General features: G+C 43.8%; 1 protein-coding gene across 1 annotated transcript in view; it reads right to left on the bottom strand.

The window, feature by feature from the left end:
* Positions 1 to 26,883, bottom strand: part of GLRA2 (glycine receptor alpha 2) — a 283,775-nt gene that overhangs the window by 246,829 nt on the left and 10,063 nt on the right. The window contains exon 2 of the mRNA XM_068270710.1: positions 6,474 to 6,607. Coding sequence (XP_068126811.1) covers positions 6,474 to 6,607 — 134 coding nt within the window. The remainder of the gene's footprint in view (positions 1 to 6,473; positions 6,608 to 26,883) is intronic.

Raw genomic sequence — 26,883 nt, forward strand, 5'->3', positions numbered from 1 at the left:
AAACATGGCACCCTTCATATCCCTCTCACTTCGGGTTCACTTAATGGAATTAGCAGTTGTTTATAAGAATTCTATAAAGCATAGAATAGCTCTGTAGTGCTCCATCATGCTGTCACCCTAGGCATCTGATTGATTTGCCTATGCCTAGAAACAGCCCTGAGTAGATAAACATCTCTGCATGGAACTGAGCTTTCAAGTGTATTCTCACTAAAGCCCAATGGAGGCAAGGAATTGGTTAATTGATAGGACTTGCCATTAAAGGGCTTCTATCGTGAGAAATTGTAAAATTTAAAATACAGGAAAACACATACAAATAAGAAGTACATGTCTTCCAGAGTAAAATTAGCTATAAATATTTTCCTATGTTGCTGTCACTTACAGAAGGATTTGACAAAGCTGACAGGTTTTGGACTAGCCCATCTCCTCATGGGGTCTTCTCATTATTTCATTTATTTTCAAAAGTACTTACAGAATAGTAGTTGGCCATAATAATGTGCAAATGGGTAGGGAGGGGTTTGGGGGGACAGCCTGCATCTTTGTATAGATCCTTTCCATGGAGTGCTTTTTTAAAAAATAAACAAAATACTGGAAATATCCCATGAAGAGATGGACTAGTCCTAAACCTGTCAGTTCTGTCAGATTTTTACTACTTACTGTAAGTGACAGCAACATAGGAGAAAAGTAATTTATGGCTCATTGTACTCTGGAAGAAATGTACTTCTTATTTGTATGGGGAACTGAAGTAAGAGGTATACGGAGGCTGCCATATTTATTTCCTTTTAATCAATACTAGTTGCCTGGCAGCCCTGCTGGTCTATTTCTCTGCAGTAGTATTTGAATAACACCAGAAACAAGCATGCAGCTAGTCTTGTCAGATCTGACTTTAAAGTCTGAAACACCTGATCTGCTGCATGCTTGTTCAGGGGCTAGGCTAATAGTATTAGAGGCAGAGGATCAGCAGGGCTGCCAGGCAACTGGTATTGCTTAAAAGGAAATAAACATGGCAGCCTCCATATACCTCTCTCTTCAGTTCCCCTTTAATTTGAAGACTACTGATTTCTGATCCACTGAAGGCTAACACCACAGCTAGCAAACTGACATGCTAAACATGTATCCATAAGCAACATGGCCCCTTCCCACCTGTGGCTGACATATAACTCACTTTTATTTGAGAAGTATCCATAAAATGAACAGTGATACAAATTCCTTGAAAGCTGCGCTTGATAAAAGCTCTGTCAGCCGCCAGCATCACTCTTTGAATATTAAGCAATTTAATAAAAAAGCACTCTTAGATCTCTTGATCTCCCATAAATCTTCTATGTGTGATAATCTGGGAACAAATATGCTTATGTCAAGTGCCCAACACAATGCCTGGGCTTCTCTACAGAGCAACACGTTGCTTAAAACGGATCTGTTTCCAAGTAACGGTCTTCATGCACAGTCTGCAGCTTTGGTTTCCACGATCAGAAGTAGGAGATGCGTTATGTGGGCTGGATAGTGTACTGGTTAAAGGACACCCGAGATGAAAATAAACTAATGAAATAAACAATTGTATCTATCCTCCTTCTCCTAAAAATGACTTTTTAAGATATTCAACAGTTTTATTTTATATTTAAATCTACTTTTTAACTTTTTACTGTTTTATTGTTTTTGCTCAATGACACATTCATTGAAGTATGCCAGAGCTAAAATCTATGAACTATTGACCCTTTTTATCTCTTTCCTGCTCTCAGAAGCCATTTTCTGCAAGGAAAGTGCTTTATAGTTGTAATTTCTTATCAGTGAGGGTTATACTGTAGTCTGACCCAGTCCTGACTCAGACAGGAACTGCCACTTACATACCTGATATTTAACTCAGGCAGAGAAAGAAAAAAAGGAACACAGCATAGTTACTTGTGTGCTAGGCACTGCACATACACATGTCTATCTCATCATGTCACACGTCAACTCGGGTATCCTTTAAGGGCCACTGACAGAGGAGACCTGGGTTCAAATTTTGGCTCTTCCTTCCATAAGTCAGTACCTATTCAGTAAGGAGTCCTCAGGCTAGACCCCCTAACACTGCTACTGCTTACTGAGCGCGCCCTAGTGGCTGCAGCTGAAGTGCTTTGAGTCCACCAGGAAAAAAAGGCAATATAAATGTTATTTGTCTTATAGAGTAGCAGATGCCCTTTCACAATCCCGTATGGTGTTGTACATTATTGGTTGCAGGTCATTGTAAAATCGGCCACTCAGAGAGTCTTCTTCAAAGTAGAGGGTTAGTTTTTCTGTTTCGTCCTTTTAAACCAGAAATCCATTATTCATTTTTCATGATCAATGTTATTCCAGCTGAACGAATGGATGGATGGAATGAGTTGGAACAAAGTCTATCACATGATGGATTGATTGCTGGAAGACACACATGAAGACACACAGACCGTTTAATGTAGTAATGCAGAATTAAGCAGGTTGGTCAACAGGGTGAAATGATCTGGAGGAGAGGGTGATGGGAAGGGGGGGAGGGTGGGGGGAGGGAGTATCAAGAAACATCGAAAACATTTCACAAAACTAAAATTGATTTGTGGCATAGTTATCTTTCTGTCATATAGCCATTTACAAAACACTTTGATTACATTTTTTGATTGTCACATACGTTTTCTGTGTTGGTTACTGATTGTTGAGGATGCTTACAGAAGAGATCTCAGCAAGGTGGGTTTGAGGGAAGGGCCGGTACGTCTCTCATACATATATATGACTGGTGGCTGATACTTAGTCTGTTTCCCTAAATAGATGGTCCTCCAATGGTTGTGCATGACCTTGCTACTCTTTTTGGAAATATCTGTCTACTTATTCAGTGGACAGATTATTTGAGTCCATTATTGATTGTGTAAGTGGTCCAGCCTGAAGCCACCAGCCAGAAACGCTGCATATGTCCTTGTAATGAATGGGAGACCATCTCTTAGACTTAGATCAAGCAGATCAAGCGAGAACTGCCAGGCAAGGATGTATGAGAAATGTATCTGGGCCCACCTCCCCCACTCTGTCTGTTAGCAGCAGGTAGAGGTCTTTTTTCAAAGGGATCTCTGAGCAAAACAAAATATAAATCAATAACTTATAGGGAGAAATAATTACTAGAAGTGAATAATAACTTGGAATTTAAGTATCCAAACAGTAGTGTAAAAAATGGAAATGGCTGCAAAAACGTTCGATCGGAATTTTGGCCTTTTGGCATTGACTTTCTGAGTTAATTGCAAAGTCCCTGAACATGGTTATGTAACCAGATTTACTATGGAGGGCATACTTCTGGGAACATGTCACAAAAATTGGGGACAAGGAGTTAAAGGGGTTTGGGCAGGGAGATCTTACACTGTTTGTATTTTTTTTTAATAGTAGCTTAACACAGTGTTGTGACAATAGCCACCGCAGCCTGGGGACCAAAGGATGTCCGCTCAAAGCAGGAATACCTACAAGGCAACGACTGCAGCTGTGTTGGGCCTTGTGGGACTGTGTTCAGTGATAAAGGGGGCTTCATCAGTCCCACAGTGGTCCATCTGCACTGCAGAGGTACGAGCAGAGCTGGAGAGAGGTTCTCACCTATCCGTGTCCAGAGTTGCATCTTCCTTTATCCCCAGTGTCTCATCTCCATGGCTACTGTGACATCACTCTTCATATGTAAGCCATACAGATTACCTGCCGGTGCCAGTGATTGGCTATTACATAACAGTGTGATGCATGTCAACTATGGGGCATAACCAAGTGTGCAGGAGATAACTGAAAGTGAATATCTATCAGGATCGATAGGGTTAGGCATTATTTTAGAATAGGGAAAAGTCTGATTTAACAATCAGTAGTGGGAGGTTAGGCTCCAGGAAGGACTGTATATGTGTGTGTGTGTGAGGGGGAGGAGCTACGAATCAGGAAGGTTAGAGCTAAGCATCAGAAACAGGTTTACACAGGGGGGGGGGGGGGGGGGGCTAGGCATTAGGAAAGCATTAACATTGAGGGATGTTAGGTATTAGGAAGGTGTTTAAATTGGGGGAGGTTAGGGTCAGGAATTAGGAAGGAGTTTACATTGGAGGGGAGGTAGGGTCAGATATTAGGATGTTATTTACATTGGGAGGAGGTTAGGGTTAGGTATTAGAAAGGAGTTTACATTGGGGGGGGGGGGGTTTAGGGTGAGGTATTAGGAAGGTGTTTACATTGGGAGGATGTTAGAGTTAGGTATTAGGAAGGCGTTTACATTGGGGGGTGGTTAGGGTTAGGCATTCAGAAGGTGTTTACACTGATGGGGGCTTGAGATTAGGAAGATGTTAACATTGCAGGGAAGGTTAGGGCTATTTTTTAGGAAGGTGTTTAAATTGGGGGTTGGTTGTGGTTAGTTTTCAGGAAGGAGTTTATTTATATTGGCAGAGGCAGCCAAAGGTTGGTTTAAGGAGAAAAGAATCTGTAAGGGAAGCGAATGAAGGAGAGAAGCACTGTGAATACCCAACAAAAGCACCATTGCAATCAGTATAGTAGAAAGTAAGGCCCTCCCCTTACTTTACGATAGTTCCAATTACAGTAATGCGTGAGACACAGCGGCCATTTTGGAAGAGGAGGGTGAGGTTGCTTCAGTGTTGTCAACATGGTGATAGGGGAGGAGAGATCTTGGGATTAGTGATGGGCTACACTGGAGACAATCAGGAGATGTGGTGGAGACATGACTGTGACTTTTTCTCCCTAGAAGTGATTTTTTTACGTAATGATTGCTCAGAGTTCTGATTGAAAGGGAAAGCTGGCAAAATTCCGTACACACAGCTGTGCATCCTTCAGTATATATAGTTTGTATACATTGATAATGATTTTCATATGTATGCATGAACATTCGGCAAGCCTTTTTTTCAGAAAACTGTTTTGGATTTAATATTATGAGCTAATTCAAAACACATTTGGAACAAACCTTGACTGTAAAAATACTGAAAAAGAGTATAACATTACCTCTATCCAAATTTAAAAATAGGTCTGAAATGAGTATGATGGATTAAACCAGCTGTTCAATCAATAATGCTAATTTCTCTTTGCGTCATTAAGCAGGCCCCGAGTGCCCACCTAACCTGCCAGCCCACTCTGCTCTGCTTCTAGTCCCACTGAAACTCATTCCATTATCTGACTGCTCGAGCAGAGAGGAGGTGGAGAGATCCACTCATTCCATTATCTGACTGCTCGAGCAGAGAGGAGGTGGAGAGATCCACTCATTCCATTATCTGACTGCTCGAGCAGAGAGGAGGTGGAGAGATCCACTCATTCCATTATCTGACTGCTCGAGCAGAGAGGAGGTGGAGAGATCCACTCATTCCATTATCTGATTGCTCGAGCAGAGAGGAGGTGGAGAGATCCACTCATTCCATTATCTGACTGCTCGAGCAGAGAGGAGGTGGAGAGATCCACTCATTCCATTATCTGACTGCTCGAGCAGAGAGGAGGTGGAGAGATCCACTCATTCCATTATCTGACTGCTCGAGCAGAGAGGAGGTGGAGAGATCCACTCATTCCATTATCTGACTGCTCGAGCAGAGAGGACGTGGAGAGGTGTCAGAAAATCATCAATAAGTAGCCAGATATTTGTACCGTTATGCTTATTAAAATTTCACATCTAACTTTAGTACCTCTATGTGACAAAAATAGCTTTTTATCTTAAATAAAGCAAGCACACAGTCTCCCCATCAGGGCTGGTTGAAGCAACGCCGGGGCCCTGGTACAAAATAACCGGGGGGGCACTTGACCCCTCCCCCGGCTTGTGACCCGGCTACCCAGGTCTTCCCCTGCTTCCATGATGTCTTCCCTGGGCCTGGATTTAAATAACAGGAGCCTATAGCCATAGATATCAGATGACAGCTTATATGTCGCCCTCCATGAACCTACGTGCCTACAGTGCCTTATGGTAAATCCGGCCCTGGCCGCTGCAGTGTTGTGAGCAATATCAACTCACCTGTTCCATGCTTCCATCTTCATGTTTTAACACATGTGTCCGGTTACTGACAAGAGGCAGCCAGCGAGAATGGATGAATGAAGATGGGAGTATAGACGTCCAGCGCCGGGACAGGTGAGCTGATATTGCTCACAACACTGCAGAGGCGCCCTGGGGAAGACATCCTTGAAGCAGGGGGAAAGCTGGGGAAGGTGGGGCAGCAGAGTTCCGAGGCCCTGCAGCACTCAGGAGCGTCGGCCCTGTCCCCAATATGTGGACAATCAAACACAAAGGGCAAACTAAGACACAGATATGAGTAGAAGGTTTTTGCTAATGACTTATACCAGCCACTTGCAGGACATATTTTGTGCGAGCTGACCAAACATTTACGACATTTTTACTTCTGAATTTGAAAGCTCTACAAATTTAGTCAGCTGCGCATTTGGGCACACACAAGAAAACTGTTCCTGCTGTGACAGGTACACTTTAAAGCGCCACAGATAACCACTACAATGCATTTCATATGATTAAAAAAAATGACGCCTACCTTTAAAATTTGGTCTGATTCTTGCATCGTATCCCGACGTTCTTCCCATTAATTTATCCAAAAAGTCAGAAGGCGACATGCTTTGAGAAGGGGCTTTTCCAGACCTGGAGTCATGCTCTTTACAATAGGCCGTCCTAAACAAATCACCAGGATCCAGTGTTAGCCAATGAAAAGCTGATGGTTAACATTTTGCTCAGTTTTAGGTGTGTGCACTGAGTGACTTTACCTCATACATGTCAAACTCCACCCTGCTCTGAGCCATTAAATTTGGCCCTCAAGTGGTTTCCCCACTTTACATTATGTTTGGCCCACTCTAGACCACCAGGGAGGTTATATTGGAGGTTGTCACGATCGCTTCTGCAGCGTGTACAGCTGGCTGCACTGGTATTGCAGCCCAAGCAGTTCTGATGTCATTACATGCATTTGCTTGCATAGTTTGGTTTGCACTCAAACTAGTTGCTAATTCCATCTGCAGTTGCTCTGCAGTTCTGGCCAGCTCAGGATTGAATAATTACCATTCACCTGTGTGGGAATCTGCATGTCTGCTCCCATTGGATGACCTCAGTATAAAGGACTGCTTCCTGCAGTGCTCCATGGGCTATCATAGTCTCAGCAGCACCAGCCTGTCTTGCTATCACTTTGGCCTCAGATCGTGTTTCTAGTTCTAATGTTAATTCATGTGGACTGCACTAATCTCCTGCGTAGGAGTCAGTGAGTCCTTCTAGTTCCTGTTCCTGCTTATCAGTATTTGTTACTTTGCTGGTCTTGCATCATATATTGGTTCATCGCCGATATATACGCATACTAGCGCGTTTGTTATTTTCCTTGTATTCGTGTTACGTTAATACATCAGTGTCGCTGATATATACCTACTCGAACTGTTTATATCCTTTGTTTAGTCAGTCAGTTTCCAGCACTTTTCGGTAGGTTGCGCTTAGCGTGATCACCCGTGCTTAGTTAGTTCAGTCCTGTTCCTGTTACCCTGCGTGGATTGCGCTCACTTCTGCATAGAAGTAGCGAATCCTTCTGAGTCCTGTTGCTTGCATTGTTCCAGTTCCTAGCTAGCGTTCCTTGCTTATGTTATATATCGGTTCATCGCCGATATATACATATGTTAGTCAGTCATTTGTAGCTTCATTGATAGCTGTAATTGTAATACGCTAGGAATATTGTATCCATTGTATTTAAGTATTGTTTGTGGTAGCTCGGATCTACGCCTGCTCTGTGCGCCACATCTCCTACGGGAGTCAGTCCTCTCCTCCACTAAACTGGGGATATCCTTGTGCTAGCGTGTGTACCTCCTTCACATCAGGATATACACCACGTGCTGACTGTGGAGAATATACCACCAAGCCTGACAGAGGTGATGCCCTAGAACACCAGGGAAGCCATATGGGGGAAATAACTAAATACTAGGGAACTGTATAGGGGAGGGTGGGGGCCTCTAGACACCAAGGAACTGTATAGGGGAGGGAGGACCACTAGACAACACGGAACTGCATAGGGGCTGAAGGGAGGTCATTAGACACCAGGGAACTGTATAGGGGAGGGAGGACCACTAGACACCGGGGATCTGTATATGGGTTGGACGGGGGCCATTAGACACTAGGGAACTATAAGGGAGGAAGGTGGCCAGTAGACATTGAGGTTGGCCCGCAACTAGGTCCCAGTGTACAATTGCGGCCCACTTTGTATTTGAGTTTGACACCTCTGCTTTACGTAGACCCTGAAGGAACATGTAGCATTATGAGATAACCATGTGTATGTAGAATACTATTCTTACTTAGAACTTACTTAGAACTAGGCTACTTTAATTCCCCCTCTTCTCACTGTTAGGGTTAAAGGGAACCAAGCGCCACTTTTTCCCCCTGCTTTCTAATAGCTTTAGGAGCAGCCATGTTCCCCCTCCCCATTTAGCTGCCCCATCTGTGACTTCTCTAAACTCTTTGAAGCACAGTGCTCCATTTCTCCACCCCCCACCCTGCTGATCACAGCTTTTGTTTTCTCTCAGCTAATGTGTGCTATAAAATAATTACACCAGTCCTTATCTGCCAGAAATTTCTGTGGTCGGATAGGCCTCGGAAATAGGGTAAAAATTCTCTGCTAAACTTTTAAATGTAAAAAGAAGAGGTCAAATGGAAGTTTTTTTCAAAGATGAGCCACGTTATTGGCATGCATTTGTAATACGCTAGTGAGATGGCCTGGGTGCTAAAAAAGGTGCTTGGTTCACTTTTAGAATCCAGAGCTCTAAATGACAATCTTGTTGCAGTCAAGAAAGATGGGCTGCAGCTAAATTCTCATTTATAACTAATATGAGGTCATAAAGCTCCTCTGTAGATGAGAAGAAAAAAAAACACTTCTAAGAACACGGAAAAGATAAAAAGGTCAATACTTGAGCATTTCTCTATAGGGGAGATTACATTTTAGAGAAGCCCAGCGTAAGGTGCAATGGGCTTGATTCACAAAATTGCAAAGTCGTGCTAACTCATAGCTCGGCCGCGCTATACTTCACGCTATAATGTTTGCATGCGTTCACGTGGTGCAATGCGTACGTTTTGCCATGTGAATGCGCGCTAACGTTTGTTATAGCGCACGTAAAGTTTTATGCGCGGTAAAACGTGCGTGAAGCATAGCGCGGCAGTGCTATCAGTTAGCACGGCTTTGTAAATCCAGCCATATGTGTCCAAATCATCTCCCTCACTGGATCGAGGTGTAATCTTCCTACATCTAGCACTGATCGCTGTGGATTCCTTCCAAGTTAAAGGGGTTCTGTGGAATGTAAAAAAAACAAAAAACAAACTGACACTTACCTGGGGCTTCTATTGGCCCCCTGTAGCTGTCACGTCCCACGCCGTCCTCCTACGATCATCCATTCCTCGCCACCGGCCCCGGTATAATTAGCCCTCTAGCGCGTCTCGCGTCTCCAGGAGCTTACTGCTTCTGTGCAGTAAACTCCCGGAGACGTGAGCGGGAGCGTGCACTATTCGTCTTGTAATGCTGGGAATACACCGAACGTTTCTGAGGCTCGATTATCCCGCCCGATCGATTCCCCGCTCGATTTCGTGCCCAATTCTCTTATCTTCCATTCGTTTTTCTTATCTTTTCCCATTGTTCCCCATGCAAAATCGAGCGCGGAAACAATCGGGCGCGAGATCGGACATGTTGGAAATTATCTATCGAGCCATCTAAATGGCTCAAAATCTAACCATGTATTCCCAGCATTAGACGAATAATTCACTGGTGCTGGTATGGGGGGGTGGAGGGTCGTAGGAGGACGGCACAGGACATGATAGCTACAGGGGGCCGATAGAAGCCCCAGGTAAGTGTTAGTTTGTTTGTTTTTTACATTCCACAGAACCCCTTTAACCCTCTGGGGGATAATCCCGAGCTGAGCTCAGGGTAAGCCGCCACAGAGGATTTCTCAGGCCCTGGTGGGCCGATTTGCATAATTTTTTTTGTTGCGCGCAGCTAGCACTTTGCTAGCTGCGTGTATATACCGATCGCCGCCGCTCCGCGCTGATTCGCCGCTACCCGCCGTGCCGCGCCGCTCCCCCCCCCCCAAGACCCCGTGCGCAGCCTGGCCAATCAGTGCCAGGCAGCGCTGAGGGGTGGATCGGGACTCCCTCTGACATCACAACGTCGTTGACGTCGATGACGTCATCCCGATCGTCGCCATGGCGACGGGGGAAGCCAAATAGGCAATCCCGTTCTGAACGGGATTTCCTGTTTGCTTTGATTTCCGGAGGCGATCGGAGGGGGTGGGGGGATGCCGCTGCACAGCGGCTATCATGTAGCTAGTGCTAGGCTAGCTACATGATTAAAAAAAAAAATAATTTTTAAAAAATGTGCTGCGCCACCCCCTGGCGATATTATTGTATCGCCCAGTAGGTTAAGAAAGCATCCAAACCCTTTTTAACTCAGCTATAGAATTTATCATAACTACTCCACATCTTAACCACTGTTACTATGAAGAACCTCTTTCTTCATAGGTGGTAGAATCTCCTTTCCTCCATACATAATTCATGTTCTATTCTTTTTTTACAGACCTAGGGAAAAAAGCTATCTGCCAAGCTTTTATATTGCTCTTGGATGTTTTTATAGATGCTAACGATGGAACCTATCAGATGTCTTTTTTTCCAAGCTGAATAAGCTCAGTTTGTCTTACTTTCTTAGTAAGTGAGATCTTTGTGCTTAAAGGTAACCTAAAGCTACAGGGATATAGAGGTTGCCATATTTATTTCCTTTTAAACAATGCATATTGCCTGGCTGTCCTGCTGGTCCTCTGCCTCTAAAGGACCACTATCGCGAATACGTGTAAAATTTTAAATAAATGTAAATGCATACAAATAAGAATATGTTTCTTCCAGAGTAAAATGAGCCATATATTACTTTTCTCCTATGTTGCTGTCAATCACAGTAGGTAGTAGAAATCTGATATTACCGACAGGTTTTGGGCTAGTCCATCTCTCCATAGGGGGATTCTCAGCAAGGCCGTTATTTTTTATAAAGACACTCCCTGAAAAAGATTTATGCAGAGATGCTGGCCAGCCTCCCTGCTCACCGTACACAGTATTTTGCAGTTGGATGGAGCAACTACCATTCACTAAGTGCTTTTGAAAATAAAGAATCCCCCATGGGGAGATGAGCTGGTCTAAAACCTGTTGGTTCTGTCAGATTTCTACTACTTACTGCAAGTGACGGCAACATAGGAGAAAAGTCATTTTTGGCTCATCTTACTCTGGGAAAAACTTTTTACTTGTATATGTTTTTACATGTATTTTAAATTTTACGATGTTTGGGATAGTGGTCCTTTACTAATACTTTTAACCATAGACCCTGAACAAGCATGCAGATCAGGTGCTCTGACTTAAGTCTGACTGGTTTAGCTGCATGCTTGTTTCAGGTGTGTGATTCAGACACTACTGAAGCCAAAGAGATCAGCAGGACAGTCAGGCAACTGGTATTGTGTAAAAGGAAGTAAAAATGGAAGCCACGCTTTAGATTCCCTTTAATGTAGTTGCTCGTCTTTGAACCTGTTCTAGAGCATCAATGTCCTTCCAATAGTATGGTCCAATAATTGTATTACATAATCCAGATATGGCCCCCCAGTGATTTATACAGAGAAAATAGTATACTAGCATTACAGGATTTTATTTCCTGTTTTATGCGTCACAGAATATTATTTGCTTTAGCTGCTGCTGCTTGGCATTGAACACGGTTGCCTAATATGTTTTAAAGCAGTCCTTCTCAAAGTCTAATGTTACCAGCTGTTTGCTATTTATTTTATAATGAGCATTGCCTAAGGCATGTGTAAAGGCGCATGACTTTATATTAATCAACATTATATCCCATCTGCCCTATGCTTGCCCATACAGCAATGTGATTGTTGCACAAATACTTGGTAAGCACTTGATAAAGACCATCTGGTCGAAACGTTGTGCTCTAGCACTGTGGTTTTGTAAATAAAAATTGGCCTAAAATCCAGGTCGAGACCCGGTCTTTCTCCATACAGCAATGTTGTCAATAGCGTTGATAATTCCACATCATTTCCTATCATCTGTAAAGATGACTACATTACTCTTTATTTTATCTATTAGATTATTAACAGATGAGTTGAAAAGAATTGGACCTAGTACTGACCCTAGCGGGAACCCATTGCTCACAGTTTCCCATTTTGGGTGATCCGTTTACAACCACTCTTTGCCTTCTGTCCATATACATACATTTGTTCCTATTCCCTGTATCCTCAGCTTCTGCATCAGGCTATAGCGGGGAATAGGTGTCAAAAGACCAAGTACACTACATCTATTGCTTTCCCCAAATCTAAATTTGCATTCACCACTTCATAAACCCTGAGCAAGTTGGTCAGACAAGACCTGCCCTGAGGAAACCTATGCTAATGGACTGAAATTAATTTATTCGGTGTTATCTGATTTTTAGTTCTATAAATATTTCCTTTACAAACTATATTTGAAAAATCCAGTAGTAGCACAGAGGTGCTTGGCTTTATCTAGTTATATTATAGCTGCTCCGATCATTGCCTGATGAAGCAGTATCATACCTGTGAAACGCGTTGCATTGTGGAGTATTCAAAACAAGAGAATTGTTGACCAACATCAACAGAATCATGCCTACTGATTGGGAAGGTAAATCCACCACTACCTCCCTTTTTAAACAGCTTTTAAAGAGTAACTGCTGGGCATAAACTCAAAAATCAATTCTTTATTTTTATCTGGTAAACAAGTAATAAGGATGCTAACCAGGCAATCCAAATGTTAAAATCTCTATTACTTTTATTGTTGAGAAATAACCATTCCCCAGTTTACCTGACTCTTATTTGGTACACACAACATTTTTTACACAACAAGGAAGTTGCAGGGTATGCTGGGTTGTCCTTTTTTGCTTCTTTTTGCTTCTGTGCTTCCCCTCAGACTTAACTAATGCAGTCTGATTGAAGCCTCTTTCCCTCCTGACACACACACACACACTCACACACCTGATTGGCCAATATTTCTCATGTTGAGACAATGAGACAATGCATATTCTATAGTGAAGGGCGGGCAAATCAGGCAGAGGAGACTAAGGGAGGAAATGACATCAGAGCTGGCTTCAAAATAGCCACACTTAAAATGGGAAATGCTAAGAAGGATTTTCTCTTTTTTTACTGTAGAGAAATCACTAAAATCAAAACGTGAACAGTGCAATACATATGTTATGTAAGTAGAGCAAGTATTTGGCAACTTATATATACCGTATATACTCGCAAGCAAGCCAAATTTTTTACCCCCAAAAAGGGGGTCAAAAGTTGGGGGGTCGGCTTGTTTGCGAGTCACCTGTGGTCCGGGCCCTCCCCCTCCAGCCCGCCCCGCGTCCGCCGCTATCACCTGAGCTGGCGCCACATCTTCTATTATTCCCCTCTCCGCTCGTAAAGTAATTCACAGCAGCGCGCCCCACGGCGGCTGCTGTGATGATGAAGCAGGAAGCCGTAGAGAGAGAGCGGCTTCCTGTAGCTATGGGAACCGCTCTCTCTCTACGGCTTCCTGCCTCGTCATCACAGCAGCCACCGTGGGGCTCGCTGCTGTGAATTACTTTACGAGCGGAGAGGGGAATAATAGAAGATGCGGCGCCAGCTCAGGTAGTAGCGGCGGCCGAGGGGGGGGGGGGAGAGGAGGGGGCACTACCTACCTATACTGGGCACTACCTACCTATACTGGGCGCTATACTAGCTATACTGAGCACTATACTAGCTATACTGGGCACTATACTAGCTATACTGGGGGACTACCTATCCATACAGGGCACTATACTAACTATACTGAGCACTATACTAGCTATACTGGGCACTTTACTAGCTGTACTGGGCACTATACTAGCTGTACTGGGAACTATACTAGCTGTACTGGGCACTATACTAGCTGTACTGGGAACTATACTAGCTATACTGGGGGACTACCTATCCATACGGGGCACTATACTAACTATACTGAGCACTATACTAGCTATAATGGCCACTTTACTAGCTATACTTGGCACTTTACTAGCTGTACTGGGCACTATACTAGCTGTACTGGGCACTATACCAGCTATACTGGGCACTATACTAGCTATACTGAGGCACTACCTACCCATGCTGGGCACTATACTAGCTATACTGGGACACACTGGGGGGGATCACACGGCCAGCATTTCCTACCCCCGGCTTACATGAGGGTCAATCATTTTTTCCTGTTTTTTTCAGGTAAAAGTTGGGGGGTCGGCTTATATGCGGGTCGGCTTGCTTGCGAGTATATATGGTATGTGTTTTTTTAAATCTGAGATAGTACGGCTGACAGCTCCTCTTTAACATAATTGTATTCTTGTGTTCACACCTCTCTTCAAACATTCAGTTTATACAGCAAAGAAGTTTATTGGGATGCTAATTTCTCTGAATCAATGCAAATGTTGTTGTAATCAGTACTCAGATTGGAATCAATCCTATCAAATGCCCTCGCTGCTGAGTTAGACTGGCGCAATCCCTAGCCGCATACATCTCTCCATGATAAACTGTACTCTATGCACTATCTATACTGTGTTCATAAAAAAAGGCCAGCACTCTTACTTCAGTCTGGTGTCACTAGACGCTAAGCTGCTAAGACACAGGGGGCACCTTCGCACACAGCTGCACATGGCAGAACTTCAGAGGAGAAACTGCTCCATTTATAGAGCATCAGCGTTTTCTACCCTAAGTTTCCTCTGCTGTGATGTGCAGAGATGAGAGAAGTCCTGTCAGCATCACTGCTGTTCAGTTCAGCTCAGGGGGTAGCAGAGGAGGAAGAAGCTGTTGCTAAGCAAGTTGTAGCTACACTAGTGCAGAGTACTGTCGCTTAGCAAAATAGAGATGCTATTCTATGTTGCTAAGCAACAGCATATTCGAAAACAGGCCAACACTGCTAAACCTTTTTAACAGATTAAATGTTAGATTTGATAAGGATGCTTTCACAGTGGGCCTTGCGATGCTTTTTCTGTGACAGCAGGAAGGCAACGCAACAGATCAGGAATGCGTGTACAGTGAAGCATACAGTCAATGAAAAGTATGCTTCACTGTTAACGCACGTTCAATGACTGGAAGTCTGAATGAGAGAATGCTCTGACCTGTGGTCACATGACCACAATATTCTTATACAAAGAAACATAGTTTCCAGTAAAAAGGAAGCTTATATCGTACAGATCCAAATTAATGTGACAATATAAGCAAACTGGAAAGCAAGGAAGGCATTTGTCAGCAGCACTGAGGCACTGGAGGCACAATGGAAGGACAAACCCATCTCGGTTCCTCTTTAATGACTATGTCATTAGGGATGGCGTAGTGTGACTTGCTTCTTCGATCAGGTGTAGAATCACCGAAGTTATTAAAAAAAATAAAAAATAAATAAATATATATATATATATATATATATATATATATTTATATATATATACAGTGGGTTGCAAAAGTATTCGGCCCCCTTGAAGTTTTCCACATTTTGTCACATTACTGCCACAAACATGCGTCAATTTTATTGGAATTCCACGTGACAGACCAATACAAAGTGCTGTACACGTGAGAAGTGGAACGAAAATCATACATTATTCCAAACATTTTTTACAGATAAATAACTGCAAAGTGGGGTGTGCGTAATCATTCAGCCCCCTGAGTCAATACTTTGTAGAACCACCTTTTGCTGCAATTACAGCTGCCAGTCTTTTAGGGTATGTCTCTACCAGCTTTGCAAATCTAGAGACTGAAATCCTTGCCCATTCTTCTTTGCAAAACAGCTCCAACTCAGTCAGATTAGATGGATAGCGTTTGTGAACAGCAGTTTTCAGATCTTGCCACAGATTCTCGATTGGATTTAGATCTGGACTTTGACTGGGCCATTCTAACACATGGATATGTTTTGTTTTAAACCATTCCATTGTTGCCCTGGCTTTATGTTTAGGGTCGTTGTCCTGCTGGAAGGTGAACCTCCGTCTCAAGTCTTTTACAGTCTCCAAGAGGTTTTCTTCCAAGTTTGCCCTGTATTTGCCTCCATCCATCTTCCCATCAACTCTGACCAGCTTCCCTGTCCCTGCTGAAGAAATGCACCCCCCAAGCATGATGCTGTCACCACCATATTTAACAGCGGAGATGGTGTGTTTAGAGTGATGTGCAGTGTTAGTTTTCCGCCACACATAGCGTTTTGCATTTTGGCCAAAAAGTTCCATTTTGGTCTCATCTGACCAGAGCACCTTCTTCCACATGGTTGCTGTGTCCCCCACATGGCTTGTGGCGAACTGCAAACGGGACTTCTTATGCTTTCTGTTAACAATGCCTTTCTTCTTGCCACTCTTCCATAAAGGCCAACTTTGTACAGTGCGCGACTAATAGTTGTCCTATGGACAGAGTCTCCCACCTGAGCTGTAGATCTCTGCAGCTCGTCCAGAGTCACCATGGGCCTCTTGACTGCATTTCTGATCAGCGCTCTCCTTGTTCGGCCTGTGAGTTTAGGTGGATGGCCTTGTCTTGGTAGGTTTACAGTTGTGCCATACTCCTTCCATTTCTGAATGATCGCTTGAACAGTGCTCCGTGGGATGTTCAAGGCTTTGGAAATCATTTTGTAGCCTAAGCCTGCTTTACATTTCTCAATAACTTGATCCCTGACCTGTCTTGTGTGTTCTTTGGACTTCACTGTATTGTTGCTCCCAATATTCTCTTAGACAACTTCTGAGGCCCTCACAGAGCAGCTGTATTTGTACTGACATTAGATTACACACAGGTGCACTCTATTTAGTCATTAGCACTGATCAGGCAATGTCTATAGACAACTGGCTGCACTCAGATCAAAGGGGGCCGAATAATTATGCACACACCACTTTGCAGTTATTTATTTGTTAAAAATGTTTGGAATCATGTATGATTTCCGTTCCACTTCTCACATGTACACCACTTTGTATTGGTCTTTCATGTGAAATTCCAATAAAATTGATTCATGTTTGTGGCAGTAATATGACAAAATGTGGAAAACTTCAAGGGGGCCGAATACTTTTGCAACCCACTGTATAAAGGCTCTGGGTCTTATAGAGCTTCCCCGTTCCTCCTACGGCCCCCGCGTTCCAGCGCTGGATCCCCCATTAGCAGTCTCCCATCGATGGGTTAGAGACTGCTCTCAGCCGCCGCCCAAGGCTTCAGTAATCTTCAGTAGTCTGAGTGCTCCCGAAGATGGGCCTCTCCGTGATGCACATGCATGAGCACGCTGTCTCGTGCATGCACAGTACTGAGCCGCCCATCTTTGGGAGCACTTGGGCTTCCGAAGACTTCTGAAGCCTCCCGCAGCGGGAGATTTGAACCAGGTATCCAGCACTGGAACCCAGGGACCGCGAGACAGACAGAAAGGCTCATTAGGGCTAGTGTTGATCGAACACCCAGTTATTCGGGGTCGGGTCGGCTCGGCCGAACATGGTTCAGATGTTCGGGATATTCAAATATATTAAAATAGATAGGGGTACTTGTGTATTATCCCGTCTAGCAGCACAGCTCGTCAGTTAGACAGGCTTAAAAAGTGTGCACTGTGTTTCTTTAGCAGCTGATTCACCACAGATCAGCTGCTCTGTTCTGCAAAGCTTTCCTCGCTGCACAGTGTTGTAGCTTTCTCCTATAGCTGATCCTGTCCCGAAGTCACAGCATGATGCATCCAATTCATCCCACCCCTGTCCCTACTCCCCATACTGAAATCAGCTGCCCTCCATGTGGTCACCATGCAGCATAGCTCGGCCCTCGCTGCCCTGTGCTCCCTGACTCCTCCTCCCTCACGCCCGTCCCCCTCCTCCCCGAGCCCCGTTATTACTGGGAGATATGCCTGGCCGAGCACATGCTGCAGTATGTGTACCAAAAGGAGAAGCCGAAGCAGGACGAATGCCTGTAGCTTCTCGTTTCCATATTCTCTCCCGACACACAGAACTCCTGCCCCGACCACCTGCAGAGAGAGTAGCTCACTTATACTGCACTCAATCCAATCATGCTGCAAGAGCAGATAAGAAGGATTGAAGGGATCTTGTGTTGAATCAGCTGCCGAAATAATGTTGAATACACATTTCAAGCCTGTCTAACTGACAAGCGGTTCTGCTAGACGGGATACTACCTAAGTACCTAGATAGGTAATATAATCTCTTACCCACCCTGTTTTAATAGAACAGGCAAATGTTTGATTTCATGAGGGCAACCATCTTTTTGGTTGAAAGGAGATGACAGCCAGGGAGCATGAGACACAGTTCCAACTGTCCTGTGTCCTGATCACCCTTCCCAGTTGCTAGGCAACGTGAATAACAACATAGGAAATCCCATCATGCTTTGCACAGCATCAGGGGAAAAAAGCCTGGGCAGTTTTCTTTGATGGGGCAGAGCTTAGCTTTTGTAAAGCTAAAAATAAGGCTTATGTAAAAAAAACAACCTTCTGATGCTGTGAAACTTAAAGTAACACCAAGCCTTTTCAGTGCTGCAGAGTAGATTTTTAGTCTGGAGGTTCACTTAAACTTACCTTGGGCTTGCTCCAGACCCTTGTAGTCTGTGAGGTCCCTTGGCGCCCTCTGGGCTCCCTCTGCCCCGGTGGCTCCATTAGAGAAGCAACTTCGGTCAAAGTCGTGCACTGCAGTACATGCGTAGCCTCTCCATGCGCCCCTCACCGTAAGCGTTTTGCGCATGTGCTGAGGCATTGGCTGTGACTCACGACTTCGACCAAAGTCACTGCTCTAACAAATCCACCAGGGAATGAACTGAGGGAGCCTGGAGGATGCCAAGAGACCTCACTGACTGCGAGGGGCTGGAGGAAGCCGAAGGTAAGTTCATTTGCCCAGTTTATGGTTCTGCTCAGGGTCCCTTTAATGCTAGATTTAAAGAGACACTGAAGCGAGAAAAAAAACTTATGATATAATGAATTGGTTGTGTAGTACAGCTAATAAATAAAACATTAGGAGCAGAGACATAAGTCTAATATTGTTTCCAGTACAGGAAGTGTTAAGAAACTCCAGTTGTTATCTATACAAAAGAGCAATTGAGCTTCACCACTTTCAAAGTCGCAGAGAACACTGCTTTCTGAAGCTTGTTATCTATAACTGTCAGTCACTGTATTTTCTTTTTCTCTGCAGAAGTCAGGTCAAACTTTCACTGGCCTGCTCTGTAAAATCATTTACAATGCTGAGTAGTGTTTAAACTGCAAATATTAGAGAATGATGCAATGTTATAAAATATATACAGGATCTTCTCAAAAAATTACCATATTGTGAAAAAGTTCATTATTTTCTGTAATGTACTGATAAACATTAGACTTTCATATATTTTAGATTCATTACACACAACTGAAGTAATTCAAGCCTGTTATTGTTTTTCTTATTGATGATTTTGGCATACAGCTCATGAAAACCCAAAATTCCTATCTCCAAAAATTAGCATATTTCATCCGACCAATAAAAGAAAAGTGTTTTGAACCAAAAAAAGTCAACCTTCAAATAATTATGTTCAGTTATGCACTCAATACTTGGTCGGGAATCCTTTTGTAGAAATGACTGCTTAAATGCGGTGTGGCATGGAGGCAATCAGCCTGCGGCACTACTCAGGTGTTATGGAGGCCCAGGATGCTTCGATAGCGGCCTTAAGCTCATCCAGAGTGTTGGGTCTTGCGTCTCTCAACTTTCTCTTCACAATATCCCACAGATTCTCTATGGGGTTCAGGTCAGGAGAGTTGGCAGGCCAATTGAGCACAGTAATACCATGGTCAGTAAACCATTTACCAGTGGTTTTGGCACTGTGAGCAGGTCCCAGGTCGTGCTGAAAAATGAAATCTTCATCTCCATAAAGCTTTTCAGCAGATGGAAGCATGAACCCACTTTTGAACCAGAAACAGCGGCAGAAGCGCCTGACCTGGGCTACAGAGAAGCAGCACTGGACTGTTGCTCAGTGGTCCAAAGTACTTTTTTCGATGAAAGCAACTTTTACATGTCTTTCGGAAATCAAGGTGCCAGAGTCTGGAGGAAGACTGGGGAGAGGGAAATGCCAAAATGCCTGAAGTCCAGTGTCAAGTACCCACAGTCAGTGATGGTCTGGGGTGCCATGTCAGCTGCTGGTGTTGGTCCACTGTGTTTTATCAAGGGCAGGGTCAATGCAGCTAGCTATCAGGAGATTTTGGAGCACTTCATGCTTCCATCTGCTGAAAAGCTTTATGGAGATTAAGATTTCATTTTTCAGCACGACCTGGCACCTGCTCACAGTGCCAAAACCACTGGTAAATGGTTTACTGACCATGGTATTACTGTGCTCAATTGGCCTGCCAACTCTACTGACCTGAACCCCATAGAGAATCTGTGGGATATTGTGAAGAGAAAGTTGAGAGACGCAAGACCCAACACTCTGGATGAGCTTAAGGCTGCTATCGAAGCATCCTGGGCCTCCATAACACCTGATCAGTGCCACAGGCTGATTGCCTCCATGCCACGCTGCATTGAAGCAGTCATTTCTGCAAAAGGATTCCCGACCAAGTATTGAGTGCATAACTGAACATAATTATTTGAAGGTTGACTTTTTTTGTTTTAAAAACACTTTTCTTTTATTGGTCGGATGAAATATGCTAATTTTTTGAGATAGGAAATTTGGGTTTTCATGAGCTGTATGCCAAAATCATCAATAAGAAAAACAATAAAAGGCTTGAACTACTTCAGTTGTGTGTAATGAATCTAAAATATATGAAAGTCTAATGTTTATCAGTACATTACAGAAAATAATGAACTTTATCACAATATGCTAATTTTTTGAGAAGATCCTGTATATATATAACTGAAAATAAAAATATGAGAATATTTTCTTTGCTACTAATGTTCTAGTAATTATCCATACTACACAACCAATTCATTATATCAATTCTCATTTTTTTCCGCTTCAGTGTCTAAGGAACATACAGTATATAAGAGAGATGTGCAGTGAAAATGACTTCAAACATGAAAATGTATAAAGAAGGTTAATAAAACATGGAGCATCTCTGCACACAGCTGTGTGTTTGAAGTGAACCCAGCTCCACATCACTGTGTGTGTCAGTAAATGCCTCGAGCGTGATGGCTGGTAGAAATAACAGGCGATGTACGGAGTGTAATGGCAACGCTATCCACAGAAGCTGGCTGCCCTTCCTGCTACAGGGCCACATATACAGGGACCTACTGCAAACAGTGCAAATACTGTAAATAGTTCGCTCTGCAACAAATCACAGGCAGGTAAATATTTACTGACGGCTGAATTCTGTGAACTGTAGAGACTTATTTTGTAAAGCTTGGCTGTAGACATAGCTTAGAACTGTAAACACTCTTTTACTCACTTATCCCTCCATACATCAAATAAAGCAGGGGTAGGGAACCTATGGCTCGGGAGCCAGATCTTGCTCTTTTGATAGCTGCATCTGGCTCTTAGACAAATCAGTAGGAGGTGATTCCCTAAAGGTGGCCATACACTGGCACGATTCACCGCCGTTTCGACAGCAGATTCGATCACTGGGATCGAATATGCTGCCAATCGTTCGCGCTACACGCCGAATTTCGATCCTTTTCGTCTGATCCCGTCGATCGCTCCGTGCGGAAAATTAGCGTCGATCGCCCGCGGGTAGGGAGCGAGTCGCTAGCGGCGTTCGAGTACCCGACGACCGACGCAATAGAGCCGCATACATTACCTGCTCCGCCGGCACGTCTACCCCCGGTCACCGCTGCTCCGTGTCCGCGCTGGTCTCCGGCATGCTTCAGTTCCTCCGGCCCGGCAGGAAGTTTAAACAGTAGAGGGCGCTCTACTGTTTAAACTTCCTGCCGGGCAGGAAGAAGTAAAGCATGCCGGGGCCGGAGACCAGAGCAGAGACGGAGCAGCGGTGACCTGGCGACTGGAGTCGCGCCGGCGGAGCAGGTAATGTATGCGGGCATGCGGGCAGGGGGAGCGGCGGCAGCACCACCACCACCACAACAGATTGTGAGCGGTTTCAGGCTGAAATCGGTTCACAATCTGTTTGCAGTAAAGGCAGCCATACGATCCCTCTCTGATCAGATTCGATCAGATAGGGATCTGTCAGTTGGTCGAATCTGATGGCAAATCGACCAGTGTATGGCTACCTTAAGCTGCATTGCTCAAGTAGCGCAGCTTAGTGTGACAGCGCAAGTAAAATTTTCAAAGTAGATCACACTACTGCTGTAGCATTCACTACAAACTTACTTACTCCCCCCAAAACTAATGGCCACTCCGATTGTCCTGCACTGCACCCTGTTGGGTCCAGTGACTTTGTTGGACGACATCCCCACACTTTGATTGTCCCAATAGGCTGCCTGTCACTGTGACTTAATGTACTTTAAAAGTGTTGGTCTTACATAAAATGCACACATTTACTTTATTTAGTTTGAAACATATTGTATGGGTCTTATGAAATTACATTTTAAAATATGTGGTGTTCATGGCTCTCTCAGCCAAAAAGGTTCCTGACTGTTTTTATCGTTTCTTCAGTTTTATCTGAGACAGGATAATAAATATGTTAAAATAACGGTAAAAAAAAAATCACAAAATATTGTCTATAACAATGAAAATGAAAATGTATTTATAGCCCTTTTAAGCATAGTAAAACATTGGTAAATATTACCGATATTTTACTACAACTAAATGTAACCCTACTCTCACACAGAACCCTCCCTCTACCGAAGCCTAACCCTGAGACCCTCCCTGATGGTGCCTAACCATGAGCCCCCCCTAGTGGTGCCAAACTATAAGACCGCCCCCCAGTGGTGCCTAACCCTAAGACCCCCCTGGTGGTGCCCAACCCTAAGACCCCCCCTGATGGTGCCTAATCATAAGACCCCCTGGTGGTGCCTAACCCTAGGACCCCCCCAGTGGTGCCAAACTATAAGACCCCCCCCCAGTGGTGCATAACCCTAAGACCTGTCTGGTGGTGCCCAACCCTAAGACCCCCCCCCTGATGGTGCCTAACCATAAGACCCCCCTGGTGGTGCCTAACCCTAGGACCCCCCCAGTGGTGCCAAACTATAAGACCCCCCCCCCCCCCAGTGATGCCCGATCCCTAAGACCCCCCTGGAGGTGCCTAACCCTAAGACCCTTCCCTGATGGTGCCTAACCATGAGCCTCCCCTAGTGGTGCCAAACTATAAGACCGCCCCCCAGTGGTGCCTAACCCTAAGACCCCCCTGGTGGTGCCCAACCCTAAGACCCCCCTTGATGGTGCCTAACCATAAGACCCCCCTGGTGGTGCCTAACCCTAGGACCCCCCAGTGGTGCCAAACTATAAGACCCCCCCCCCCCCAGTGGTGCCTGATCCCTAAGACCCCCCTGGAGGTGCCTAAACCTAAGACCCTTCCCTGATGGTGCCTAACCGTAAGACCATCCCTGGTGGTGCATAATCCTAAGACTCCCCTGGTGGTGCCTAACTCTAAGCCCCCACTAGTGGTGCCTAACCATAAAACCCCTTCCTGACAACTTACCCTAAAACCCCCTTTCTCCGCTACATATAACATTGATACAAAAAGTGATACACTTCTAAGATAATGAGGTTCAAAACAATAATTTAATATCATAATTCTCAAAATGAATTTCGAAACAATATTCATCGAAAAACACTAATTTTCAAAATGCATTGAAACTTTAAATTGCCTGGCTTATTTTTAAATGCAGCATGTTGGGGGGGGAATCACGACATACCAAAGTGAAAGGTTAAACGCACAGAGGGAGGTACTGTTTGCTTGGCACAGCATATTATCTCCCACAATGCAATGGGGTCAGGTTCAGGAAACTGTCATAGCCATGGTAACGATTTCCCATGGGTAAGGGGGTATCGGCTACTAATTGTGATGATGGATGTTCACTCCAGGGGCAGCAGCCACGCTGCTCTTCTTCCGCTGTGACTACACAGCGTGTCATGTGACTAGTCACATGACGCGCCATGTAGTCACATGACGCGGAAGAATATGGAAGCCTCTACCGCTGGCTGCCTATGAAGATTAGGTATGTGTAAAGCCTCCCTCATCCACCTGCCCGGCTGCTGCACCCTCCCCTCACCCTCCCATCGCTAGATCCGTGTCGGCCCATGACCCCATTCCATGTGGAACGGTCCGTTTCTTCACTAGTGTGACTAGTGACATTTAAAGGGGAACTGAAGAGAGAGGTTTATGGAGGCTGTCATGTTTATTTCCTTTTAATCAATACCAGTTGCCTGGCAGCCCTGCTGGTCTATTTCTCTGCAGTAGTATCTGATTAAAACCAGAAACAAGCATGCAGCTAGTCTTGTCAGATCAGACTTATAAGTCTGAACCACTGAAACACCTGATCTGCTGCATGCTTGTTCAGGGGCTTTGGCTAATAGTATTAGAGGCAGAGGATCAGCAGGGCTGCCAGGCAACTGGTATTGTCTAAAAGGAAATAAACATGACAGCCTCCATATACCTCTCTCTTCAGTTCCCCTTTAACGCAGAATAACTCACTGCAATGAAAACTCAATGCCCTGTTCAATACAATACAATAAAACAATAAATACAATAACATTTCTGTAGCGCTTTTCTCCCATAGGACTCAAAGCGCGTAGGCTCTCATATTCAGTAATTGGTAGTAGGATGAAGTATTCACATAACAAAAGTTATATTTCTGCAAATGCCAAACTGAACATGTGGGTTTTCAGTCTGGATTTAAACACGTGCAGGGATGGAGCTGTCCTGATTTGTTGAGGTAAGGAGTTCCAAAACGTAAAGGCAGCATGACAGAAGGCTCTGGGACCAAAAGTTTCCAAGTGGACTCTGGGTATAACTAGATTATTAGAACCTGTGGATCTGAGTATGCGGGATTGCTACGCAGCTGCAACATATATTTCATGTATCCAGGGCCTAGATTATTCATGGATTTAAATGTCAATAGGCCGATCTTGAATAGGACCCTCCATTCTATAGGTAGCCAGTGAAGGGAATGCAGGACTGGCGTTATGTGGCAGTGACGGGGTTGGTTGGTTAGCAGTCTGGCAGCAGTATTCTGTATCAGCTGTAGGCGGTACAAGTCTTTCTTTGGAAGGCCAGTGTAGAGAGCATTGCAATAGTCCAGTCGGGAGGTAATGAAGGCATGAGCTAAAGTTGGTAGATCTTCTGGGGGATGAGGTGCTTGATTTTTGCGATGTTCACAGTGCACACGTTGGGTTGGTGACTAACGCGGCATTTTAAGTGAAAGCGCTGCATGCTGTGCGGCATACACGTTATTAGCTGCGTTAGACTGTTTGCACATGCTCAGTAATAATCTGGAGACATACTTATTATTGCCTGTACTTTCTACTGTATATGCTGTATGCAGTGGTAATGCTGCGTTGCGACTTTTTAGGTGCGTTGCGTTGTAAGTTTGCATTGCGACTTTAACGTTGCACCAAAACGCAACGTCCCACTGTAAAAGAGGCCTGAATGTAGCCCCTCCCAGTGAGCTTAGGCTAATTATCTATGCGGAATGTGGAGTCCCCCCTCCTTGAGCATTCTGGGAGAACAAGTATATTTTGTACTGGCTTTGTAACCCTCAGTAACCAAACATTCTGCAGAGCTGCACCTGGCAGGACTAAAGATGTTGTGTTCCACTATTGCACAAACTGGGGATCCGTGGAGAGAAGAGTCAAATAATACAATTAATAAACCCAATAAATAAATCTAAAACATGTTTCAAGTATGCACCATGCCAACAAAGTTGAATACGAAATAATACAAAGAATTGGCTCCTGGGTGCATACAAAAAACTCCTATTTATTAGTCAAAAAAACACATATGCAAAAGGTTTTAGAAAAAAACAGAATCAGGATTATACAGACACAGACATAGAAATTAAAAATGTGTCATCCAAAACCATTTATGACCTGACGGAGGCTGCAGTTTTTCTAAAACTTTTTGCATATGTGTTTTTTTGACTAATAAATAGGAGTTTTTTGTATGCACCCAGGAGCCAATTCTCATTCTTTGTATTATTTCGTACTAAAGATGTTGTCCCCTGTGATACGTTTCAGAAGGTAAATCAGGCAGAGGAAAGATGTTCCAATAGGCCAACTCCTAACTGACTACATCATTTATAGATAAATATTGTAAAAAAAAAAAAAAAAAAGAAAGCAATGTTATGCATTACAATAGTTTCACTACAATTCCTCTTTAACCCTCACTAATAACTTGTTAGAGCTGAAAACATGTGCTGCTACGTGCAGCGAATAAAAGAAAAGAAATAGGAATTAAAAAAAAAGTTCAATAGTACACAAGTTGACTGTTTTAGAGCTTGAAAACACTAAAAATACAAAAAACAAAAAAAAACAAAGCCCTATTGTTATTCATTTGTAATGAAAAAAAACGACATAAACCTACATTTTTTTTTGCTTTTACATACACAATAAGACTTTGGAATTCCAGGAATGTATTATTCAGGATGAGGACTGTAGATACAATTTTTTATCTATAAGGTTTATTTTCTCTCTGTATTTGCTCTAAATTGTAGCCCGGATCAATAAAGCAATATACATGCTTTACAACGCTGTTTAGCCTCATTGTAAATATTGACGTGCTGCCTACGTTATGTACAGGTGATCGACTTGGCCAAGCGCTAGCGGAGAGCATTTCTTTCTCCCCACTAGCCGAGAGCCATGTTTACGCCAAAGTCATTTTCGCATCGAAAATTCTATTTTCAATTTTAAAGCGGTATAAAACCCTGACATAATATTCAATAAAACAATGTTTTCCTATTTTTTATATGCCATACGGTTATCATATTTGCTTTTGTGCATAAGTATTATTATTCATTTACAAATGATACGTTCCCAAAGTACACTTTTTTTGCCCTGAGAACTGACTTTGCATTTTATTTATAACTGCTTGATTCATCTTCTAACATAAGCAGA

Source organism: Hyperolius riggenbachi, chromosome 2 (assembly GCF_040937935.1).
Source record: "Hyperolius riggenbachi isolate aHypRig1 chromosome 2, aHypRig1.pri, whole genome shotgun sequence".
In the NCBI taxonomy this organism is placed as follows: Eukaryota; Metazoa; Chordata; class Amphibia; order Anura; family Hyperoliidae; genus Hyperolius; species Hyperolius riggenbachi.